Source organism: Hordeum vulgare, chromosome 1H, assembly GCF_904849725.1.
Source record: "Hordeum vulgare subsp. vulgare chromosome 1H, MorexV3_pseudomolecules_assembly, whole genome shotgun sequence".
Taxonomy (NCBI): Eukaryota; Viridiplantae; Streptophyta; class Magnoliopsida; order Poales; family Poaceae; genus Hordeum; species Hordeum vulgare.
The window spans coordinates 401,910,872-401,922,052 of NC_058518.1; the positions used below are offsets into that span (position 1 = coordinate 401,910,872).

At 48.4% G+C, this 11,181-nt stretch overlaps 1 protein-coding gene across 1 annotated transcript; it reads right to left on the minus strand.

The window, feature by feature from the left end:
* Nucleotides 1-2,330: 2,330 nt before the first annotated feature.
* LOC123440480 (histone H3.2) lies at nucleotides 2,331-2,983 on the minus strand. The gene has a single exon (XM_045117048.1). It carries the CDS (start codon nucleotides 2,916-2,918, stop codon nucleotides 2,508-2,510), a length of 411 nt encoding a protein of 136 aa, XP_044972983.1. The 5' UTR covers nucleotides 2,919-2,983; the 3' UTR covers nucleotides 2,331-2,507.
* Between the last annotated feature and the right edge of the window lie 8,198 nt (nucleotides 2,984-11,181).

Here is an 11,181-nt window from a genome sequence, read left to right on the forward strand (position 1 = left end):
AAAGAATTGTTAGATACATTAGCAATACTTTGAGTACTGGTCTTACCTTCAGCAAAGATTCTTCCACTCTTGTTAGTGCCTTTTCTGACTCTGATTGGGCAGGATGCTTAGATGATAGACACTCTACAGGTGGATTTGCAGTTTTCTTTGGACCTAATCTAATATCATGGTGTGCAAAGAAACAAGCAACAGTATCTAGATCTAGTACTGAAGCAGAATACAAGGCACTAGCAAATGCAACAGCAGAAATTATCTGGGTTCAGTCAGTGCTTAAAGAGCTTGGTATTAAACACACTCAATCTCCATGTTTATGGTGTGATAATCTTGGTGCAACATATTTGTCTGCTAACCCAGTATTTCATGCTCGAACAAAGCACATTGAGATAGATTTTCACTTTGTCAGAGAAAGAGTTGCTAACAAGCAACTAGACATTCGCTTTATTCATTCCAGAGATCAAGTTGCAGATGGCTTCACCAAGGCATTGCCCACAAAAAGTTTTCAAGAGTTCAAACGTAATCTCAATCTCAGTAAGTTGTGATTAAGGGAGGGTGTTAAACATATTGTGTATGCGTGCGTGTTGGGTATAGAGATAGAGATAGATATTCGGTTAGGTAGCTTAAACCTCCTTGTCATCTCTTTAAACCGATTGTATTCTATCTCTATGTTTCCTTACTCTCCAAGATTGTAATCTCAACAACTTGTACGCATATCCCAGGGATCACCTCCTGGCTACTTAACATGCAACCGTCGGCCTCAACAGGTACGACGTTCCCACAACTTCCACAATGCGCACGCCGTAGCACAACAGTAGCTGCTAGTCTGCTCCCGCCTCCTGCACGCAAGTAGTCGCAAAGCCTCGGGGTCTCCTCGCCACCGTCCACAGTCAGCGCGATCCCAGAGGGCAGGCCGGGGCAGCCCGCAACCATGGTTTTGAATGCCCGGCATGTCCAGCCGCCGGTCGCGGGCGAGCAGCGTGCGCCGGGTGGCATCGCTTCCAAGGTGCTGCACCTTGGGGGGCCAGCCGACATCGCCACGGCGGTCGAGTCCCCGTAGGTTGAGACGGTCGGACAGAATTTTTTTACTTTCCAAAACGCCCTTAGGATTTGTATACTGGAGGACCTGGGAGAAGAAGTGCAAGATATACCGCTCGCCATTCTATTGGCAAATTGCAGCAGTACGCAACAATCGTCATCATTAGATTTCATTAATGGAGGGCCAATATTTAACGAAGGGTACCATAAAAGAGCTCTATATAGATATATAAATTTGTAGGTAACTAAATACATTGCAGTAAGACATAATGGAAGAAATGGTTATACACCAGAGTTCCGTGCAAACTTTGTTTGCCTAACTGGATCCGAGAAATTTGAGAGAGAAAACTGCCACTGTTATGATACTGATTACATATAACAGTGATGATGATGAGAGTCTCCTCGAACATCAATAGTAGTCAGTATGAAGCTCTTGTCAACAAAATCCATGATACAAACGTCTCCATTCACTGCATTCTACAATTATAAAAAGATTAATAAGACTTCTTCATGCTTGAGTGATACTGTGATGGATGCTAGAGAATTTGTAATACTGTTGGAGTGATGGCCTGGTGGGGGACATGGATAATATGCATGCAAACAAGCTGATAAGATAATATCCTGAGAAAATGATGCACCTAACTCGAGACAATGAACAAGCCATGCTGAAGGCTGGACAAATTTGGTGCAGAAGGGTAACAATTATTTGAAATTATTCAGGCTATGTAAGATGCTATGGCTATTACAAGACACACCCACACTGATTCAGTTTGCTGCAGCTATCTCAGATTCAAAATTATATATAAACTACAGTGGCAAGTCTAAAAGTTTATTAATGCTTTAACAGAGTGCAGATACATATTCTTCCCATTCCATTTGGAATACAAAACTGACAAACACAGGAGTCAGTAAAGAAAACATCACATGATACTGCAAATCGAGTTAAACTTAGAACAGCCAGAATTTCATAGCTTCCATGGAACGACGCCAAGAAAGATATAGATCCCTACACTTGTTTATGGGACAACCTCCAGCAACAAATGCAGAGAACATGTGAAGAGATTGGCATTCAGAAGCACACAAATTGTAGCCAAAGAAGAGACAGTTATCCAATCCACTATGTTCCTTTCCACGCAAGAATTGAGAGTGACCATTAAAAGGGGGGGAAAGAATTCAGAGAGCAAATGCAGATTGAACTGAACTGGAGCATGTGAACGTCATGTTTATCAGATTCAGTGGCACATTTACCAGCAAATTCTGCCAAAAACATTTACTGAGATGAGACAAACAAACAGTCATGCTTAAAATCAGATTGCAAACTTCCCATTGATGATGATAACAAGATGGTACCATCACATACATCACACCGTAACACAACCGACGACGAATCTTACTACCACAGGCACGACCTAACAAGAAACCAACACATCTCTACACCTCGAGACCAGATCAGACACTGGGAAACAGGAAGTAGCCTAGGCCCTCTCGCCACGGATGCGGCGGGCGAGCTGGATGTCCTTGGGCATGATGGTGACGCGCTTGGCGTGGATGGCGCAGAGGTTGGTGTCCTCGAAGAGGCCGACGAGGTAGGCCTCGGCGGCCTCCTGGAGCGCGGAGACGGCGGAGCTCTGGAAGCGGAGGTCGGTCTTGAAGTCCTGCGCGATCTCACGCACCAGGCGCTGGAAGGGGAGCTTCCGGATGAGCAGCTCCGTGCTCTTCTGGTACTTGCGGATCTCCCGGAGCGCGACGGTGCCGGGGCGGAAGCGGTGCGGCTTCTTCACGCCGCCGGTGGCCGGCGCGGACTTGCGGGCCGCCTTCGTCGCCAGCTGCTTCCGCGGGGCCTTGCCGCCGGTGGACTTCCTCGCCGTCTGCTTCGTGCGGGCCATCGGGGCGGGAGGACTTGCTTTGCTGGGGCGCGGGGTGAGGATTGCTTGGGAGGTTTGAGGATTAGAGTGAGGAAGAAGGGAGGGATTCGGGGGTCCTTTTAACGAGAGGAGGCGGCGGGTGGCCGCCAGTCCGGGGAAGTTTCGCGTTTTCGGCGCTCTGTGTTTCGGGAGCGAAGGAGAGGGGAGTGAGTTTTCGAGCGTTGGATCTGCGGGCGGTGGATGGTGTGGATTTGGTTTCAGCCGAGGCACGCGGATCCTGGGCAGCGATCCGTGGCGCGGGTGTCCCTCGGTTCTGATTGGTTGATTGCAGCTGCGTTTTTATTTAGGGAATTTTTTTTTCTTTGAAATGATTTAGGGAGTTGGTTGCAGCGCAGTTGCGTGCTCAGGCGTGGGGCACAAACCTCTTTTATGATGAGTGGCGTGATCGTAGTATTATATCTTCATAGTCGGCGCAAGCTAATCTGCGATCGAATGGTTAAAATGACAGTGATATACTCAGTTCATCAATGTTCAAATTCTAATGTTTGCATTATTTCTGAATTTATTTCAGGGTTTTTGGTGATACGCTTTGAGTAAAAAAAGACGTTTCTGACGATGACAAGATGTCTACGGTCATTTTATAAATCTCAAGATGATATGTTCGTTCTGTATCTCAAAGATGCTCATAAAGATAGAGTATGCATGGATGAGTTCGTATGGGTGATCGTGTGCACGTGTATATGAGTATTTGCATATGTATTGAGTTTAAAAACAAATATTTTCATAGTCGACATTCAAGCTATTATCTGCACGTTTGTCACTACACATTTTTAGAAACATGGTGAAAAAATATTACTACTTCCGTTCTACTCCCTCCGTCCCAAAATAAGTATCATAAATTTATAGTTGAGTTAGTACGAATTTTATACTAAATCAGCTACACTTTTTTTTTTTTAAATTACAATAGTGTCAATAATGTTTTTACATTGTGAGACGGATGGAGTTGGTTTTCTTAAAAAAAAATACCATTTGAACTCTAAAAATGTATTATATTTTAAGACGAAGGTAATACTTGGTTAATGGGGATAATTCAGTAATAATGTTATTTTTCTGTGTAAAAAAGAGTGATTTGTTTTTAGGGAAAATATTAATACGTAGCAGTTTGTAAGAATGAAATCAGTGCTCCCACAGATGAAATCAGTGCTACCACGGTTCTTCGATAAACCATGGGAAACAGGAAGCAGGTTTTCCTGCCAACCCAAACTGAAGATAAAAGATACGTAGTATTAGTCAAATTATCAAAATAAAGTTGTTGAGCAAAAAAAAAAAAAGCCAAGCTATAAAAATTGCCGAGGTTGTCAAAACAAATATGCGTGATTACAAAACATATGTGCACAGATTCAGGTTGCCAGAGCGATCATAAATCCAACACTTCAATACGACAGATGGACAGATAATGAACACGTGTCCAGGTTGCTGTTTTCAAATAAATTGCAGCCTTCAGGGTGCAACCTGTCACCAGAATTATTTTCAATCGTAGGATCTTGTAATCGATGATTGTCCAAGAACATGATTGTAAAGATTATCCGTCCCATTGACTATCGAAACTTATAATTCAATCTGGTAAGTGGAATGTTCTGATATTAGTTAGAATGTTGGTAAAGTTAAAACACAAAGGGCTTAGGGTTTTGCGTGGGTGGCCTATCCACCTCAAGTCTCCATATATATATAAATGATCAGGGTGTTACAATTACATATAAGTCCCTGTATGTATAAATACAATATGAACTAGACCTTATTTTACATGCCCCCTCAGTCTGAACTACATACAAAATTCAGATTGGTTCTAAATCGGTCTAGCATCTGTCGTGTAGGGGTTTAGTAAATACATCCGCTAGCTGATCATCTGTTTAAATGAACCTGACATCCAATGAGCCTGCAGCTACTCGTTCTCTCACAAAGTGGAAATCAATCTCAATGTGTTTGGTCCGAGCATTGAATAGTGGATTTGCCGTGAGGTATGTAGCCCCTAAGTTATCACACCACAAAATGGGGGTGCGCTGCCGTGAAACTCCAAGTTCCCTGAGAACTGTGTCTATCCAAATGGCTTCAGCAGCTCCATTGGCCAATGCCTTATACTCTGCCTCAGTGCTAGATCTCGAGATAGTAGGCTGTTTCTTGGAACTCCAAGATATAAGGTTAGGTCCAACAAATATAGCAAAACCACCTGTGGAGCGTCTGTCATCAACACAGACAGCCCAGTCTGCATCTGTGAATATACTAACTCCAGTAAACTGTGTTTTGCGAATTTGAAGCCTTGTGTTTAGTGTACCTTTCACATACCTCAAAATGCGCTTAACAGCTTCCCAATGAATCTTTGTAGGTTGAGACAGAAACTGGCACACTTTGTTCACGGCGAAGGAGATATCAGGACGAGTGAGTGTTAAGTACTGAAGAGCACCAACCACACTCCAATACCTGAAAGAGTCAATAGAACCCAGAGGAGCACCATTATGGCGTGATAAACTTTCGGACGTAGCCAGTGGAGTGGAGGTGGACTTGCTATTCTCCATGTTGACGCGATGAAGAAGATCCAGTGCATACTTTCTTTGTGTCAGCATCATGCCCCCAGAATGAAAGGACGCTTCCAATCCAAGAAAGTACTCAGGCCGGCCCATATCCTTGATGGGAAAGGTATCTGAGAGGGCTTGCACAAGGCGATCAACCACATCAGGTGTAGAGCCAGCAATCACAATATCATCGACATAAACCAACATGAAAATCTGAGTGGCACCATGAGAGAAGATGAACAGGGATGTGTCTGCTTTGGATGCAACAAAACCAATCTGGGAAAGACGACAACTCAAACGAGCATACCAGGCATGAGGCGACTGTTTGAGGCCATAGATAGATCTCTGAAGTTTGCAAACATGAGATGGATACCTGGCATCCTCGAAACCAGGCGGCTGCTGCATGTAGACGTCTTCGGCAAGAAAACCGTGAAGGAATGCATTGCTTACGTCGATCTGCCGCAGGCTCCATCCTCGAGATTCCGCAATGGAGAGCACGAGTCGAACCGTAGCGGGCTTGACTACAGGACTGAATGTGTCACCATAGTCAATGTCGTGTTGTTGAGTGAAGCCACGGGCAACAAGGCGAGCCTTGTGCTTGTCAACAGAGCCATCCGGTCGATGTTTAGTCTTGAAGATCCATTTGCAACCAACAACGTTAACACCTGGTGGGCGAGGCACGAGCACCCAGGTATTGGTATGACGTAGGGCGGCAAACTCTTCAGACATGGCAGCATGCCACGCCGGGGCACCAAGCGCCTGATGATGGCAGACAGGCGCATCAAAGAAGGCACGCCGGCCGGTATCATACCGAATGGTGCCATCGGTGTAGGTCTTGGGCCGGCGCGTGTGATCGTGGTTTTGAGTTACCATGGCATGCCCCATGGTGACGTCGATAGAAGGGGTAGACGACGCGGTTGTTCCTGCCGAAGGTGTCGCGGCTGAGGACGACTCAGCAGTAGGCGACACGGGCGGGAACAGAGGAGGGGCTGGCGCAGGCGAATCCGGAGCAGGCGCGTCACAGAATCCAGGCGACGGCTGTCGCGCAGGAGAGATGGCGGGCGCAGCCGGCACCTCAGACGCGCTGACACACGGGTCCAGGTGGGAAGCGGTGGCCCGCGGGGAAGCAGCCGACGCAGCAGCCCCGGGAGGCGTGGCATGCACGTTGGTGGCATGCACGTCGATCGCCTGGGAGGAGGAAACAGCCGCCTGGGGAGAAAACAGAGAAGCACCTGCAGGGGACTGGTTAGGCGATAAATAAGATAAGTCATATTTGCGCATATGGACATCCGACACCGGTTCATCAGGAGGAAAGGTTATGAGATCTTTTAGAGAAGCAACATCAACGGAAACTCCGGGATTGGAGTAAGGAAAAACAATCTCATCGAAGACAACATCGCGAGAAATATATATTCTACCGGAGGTGCGATCAAGGCACTTGTAACCTTTGTGTAGGGGACTATATCCTAGGAACACACACATCGTGGAGCGAAACGCAAGTTTGTGAGCATTATACTTGCGAAGGCTAGGCCAACAAGCACACCCAAAGACCCGAAGAAACGAGTAATTAGGCTAAACATGAAATAGTCGAAATAGAGGTGTGTCCTTGTTGAGAACCGGAGTGGGCATGCGATTGATAAGATAACAGGCGGTGAGGAAAGCCTCATCCCAAAACCGAAGTGGGAGAGATGAGTGAGCCAGCAGAGCAAGGCCTGTTTCCACTAAATGACGGTGCTTGCGCTCGGCAACACCGCTTTGCTAAGAGTGTGTGGACACGAGACACGGTGATACACACCCGTGCGTTGAAAGTGACGGTGAAGTTTGTGGTATTCACCACCCCAATCGGACTGAACAACATTGATCTTGCGATCGAGCAGGCGTTCGACATGAGCCTGAAAGATATAAAAGACTTGCTCAATATCAGACTTGTGTTTAAGCAAGTATATCCAAGTGAACCGTGTGTAGTCATCAACAAAACTAACATAATACATGTACCCGCCAGAGGAGGCAATAGCAGGACCCCACACATCAGAATGTATTAATTCAAGTGGTACAGTAGTAACATGATACGAGACGAATAAGGAAGTTGATGACTCTTAGCACGCTAACAGGCATCACAAACTAACGACACATTATGGGAACTAGAACACGGGAGGTCATGATCCCGGACAAGTGACGTGACCACATTATTGGTAGGATGACCAAGACGCTGATTCCATTGGGAGGACGACACTCTGACGCTAGAAGCAGCATGACGAGATGAAGAGGACGCTCAAGCAAATGGGATGGGATATATGCCCCCATAACTTCTACCGTGAAGAAGAACGCGCCTGGTTGCCTTGTCCTTAACAAAGAAAAAACGACGGTGAAATTCAATAAACACGTCATTATCACATAGGAGGCGATAAACAGACAAGAGGTGTTGTGTGATGTGTGGAACACGCAGGACATTGCGGAGTTGAAGAGATGAACCAGGTATATGGGAGTGACCAATGTGTGAAATAGACAAACCCGCGCCATTAGCCACCTGGACTTGATCCTTGCCGTCATAGCGCTCATGCACTTGGAGTCGCTCCAGATCACTGGTTAGGTGATCGGTGGCTCCGGTGTCGAGCACCCAGGCGAAGTCGACAGCGCCCGTGGTAGCCGCATTGGCGGAGCGAGTGTGGTGGTCGGTGTCGTAGTGTTTGCGACAGTCGCCGGCCTCATGCCCCCAGTTCCGGCAAAGTTGGCGCCGGGGACGCCAACGAGTGTTGCGACGACCACCCCTGTCGTTGCCGCCTCCATTGCCCCCTCCACCCTGGCGGCCGGGGCCGGTGGCACCCGGCGGGCGAGTGCGACCATCTGAGGAGCCGTCGGGACCGCCGTGGAGACTCTGTCCGGGCGGACCGTGTCCGTCAGTGGGCCGGCCACCGCCTTGGGACGGGTAGGGCTCGGAATACGGGATGCGGCCACCTGCCCCCGAGCGAGTGACGGCGTTGGCCGACGGGCTCCAGCCCTCGGCGGCACTCTGTTGCGCCTGCAAGGCTTCGAACGAGAGAACGAGCGAGTAGAAGCTGGAATAGGGCATGGGTGCGGCACTGACGCCTATGGACGCGGCGATGGAGTTGTAGGCGGAACCAAGGCCGGTGAGGATGTGATCGATGAGCTCATCATCCCGGATGGGCGAGCCGGCGGCGGCCATGGTGTCAGCCAAGGCCTTCATATTGTGCATATACTCAGCGGCAGAGAGCTCCTCCTTGTGCAGCGTGTGGAGTTGACGCCGGATGTGACGGACGTTGGCGCGGCTCTGGGAGCCAAACATGGCACCGAACGCTGTTCAGACCGCCTGCGCCGAATCGCAGCCAACGAGCTGGCATGCGATATCTTCCTTCATGGAAGCGAGGAGAAAGCCCTTCACCTTCTGGTCGTTGGTCCACCAGAGGAGGTAGGCAGGGTTGCCGGTGGTTGTCGCGGTGTCGCCCGTCCCGACGGCGACAAGCTTCGCCGGAGCCGCCTCGGTGCCATCGAGGTAGCCATGAAGGTTGGCTCCCGCGAGAACGGCGCTGGAGATCCCCTTCCAGAGTAGGAAGTTGGTGCGGCCGAGACGGACGAAGAGGGCCGGGACAGAGACAGTAGCAGTGGCCGGCGAGACGAGGGCGCCGACGGTGGAAGGAAGCGACATCGCGGCTATGAGGGGTGGTAGGCGTAGCGGCGGATCAGTGCACGCGGCGGCGGCGGCGTGAGGGTGGGAGCACGCGGCGGCGGCGACGGGGTAGATGGGATCAGGCGACGGCGCGGGGTGCAGCGCGCGACGCCGGGTGGCTTATCTGATACCAAGTTAAAACATAAAGGGTTTAGGGTTTTGCGTGGGTGGTCTATCCACCTCACGTCTCCATATATATATATATAGATGATCAGGGTGTTACAATTACAAATAAGTCCCTGTATGTACAAATACAATATGAACTAGACCCTATTTTACATGTAATACTTTGACATAATGGGTGATGGATTTTTCTTCTGTTCCTTGTAGAAAACGACTATGATTCACCGTCTCAGTTTTTGGATTCTCCGGTAAAATAACTGGATTATACATATTGATGTTGATGAGTTATTTATTCTCAAGCTAAGTTGTCTAGCATTGAAATATTGCTACGAGACATAAAGGCCACACGAGAGGAGTTGTTGTGCGGATGTTTAAACCGGTATAAATCTTAATTTGATACCTGAAATCTGTAGAAAGGAAACATATATTTTTACTTTATTTTAGTAACTGAAGTTTTTGACCTTTATAAGGAGAGCTCTTGTTCTTGATAAGTAGGTGTGGAGTAGCAGAGGCACTTGATATATGTACTTTCCCTACTATAGTTGATCAGCGTGTGTGTCCTTTACAACCTAAATGTTTAAGGTGCTGAGTTACAATTAACATCACTGATATTTAATTATGTAGGGACTTCTGTGGGGCTTTCAGGAAAGTTATGTACCTATGGTGAAGATAAAAAAAGGCATGTCCAACCGGACAAGGATGTAGCGCTCTGCTTCAAACAATCAGGATGTTGTGGCTGCCTGCAGATTTGCTTACCTAGAAGCTCCATGTTTTTCTTTTGGTTATCTTTTTCGAAAGTGGGTTCTGAAACAATTAAGTACTTTGATATTGCGATGATCTATCCCTAAACTTGTATACTGGTTATGAGAGCTTGCTAAATTGCAAAAGAAGAAGTTAGACTGTTCTTCGGTAAACGACAGAGAACAGGAGCCAGGCTTTCTTCTTGATGGTTTCAGGATAGGTTTTGATGGGGTCATAGTCCCAGGGTAGGGTCATAGGCCTGCCCTATAGGTCCTAACCAAGGACTACCCTTCTTAAGGGACAAGGCCCTTAGTCAGTTCCGACTGAATTAAGGACTTCCCATCATCCAGTCAGTAATGATTTCCCCCATCATCCAGCCGAAGATGAGCATTCGGAGCGTATTAAACTGCCGACTGGATTCCACTCTGTATATCGTAACCTCCCTGTAGGGCAACGGTCGTACGTTTTCATACACCATTATTAGCATTTAAGGCATACGTTACCTGTAACGTAGGCATTTATTCGCCACTACTCCACCCCTGCGCACCGGACCGTTGTGAAGGGCAGCGTACTCTATATAAGCCGTCCCTCCCCACTGGTGCAGGGGTTAGCATTTTCACTGTAATCCATATTTCACTCGACATTAAGCTCCCAAGAGCACTGAGACGTAGAGCTTTTACCTCCACCGTAGAGGGGTCTGAACTCATACAACCTCGCCATAGCTAAGGCTCTGCCCATCCTTTCGTATCCTACAGATCTACTGTCAGACTTATACCCACGACAGTTGGCGCCCACCGTGGGGCAGGCGTCTAAGCGACTTCCGGCGAGTTTGCGACTACATCTTTTCATCATGTCGTCCGGTGGAGATTGATGCATGGGTCATGAGATCCTCTTCGGCGCACTCTCCTTCATCGTCGACGATTCGGCATGGCTTCGGGATGCGCCTCTCGACGTCGAGGCGCTCCCAAGTCGCGGGGCTACGCACTTCCGTGCCGGCGCCCGCTGCATCCTTCTTCTCTAGCAGTCGGCTCCGGTGTCGATCTTCGCCCCCGTCACGGGCCGCAACAAGCGGTCTCGCCGTCCGCGGCTCAAGCGTTGGGTGCAACACGCCCAGGCGCGCCAGAACGCGTCCTCTCAAGTGGCGGTCCTCGAGTCGGTTGTGGTT

Excerpts from the sequence above, each read along its gene's own strand:
- LOC123440480 (XM_045117048.1), bottom strand. The coding sequence starts at position 2,918 with ATGGCCCGCACGAAGCAGACGGCGAGGAAGTCCACCGGCGGCAAGGCC.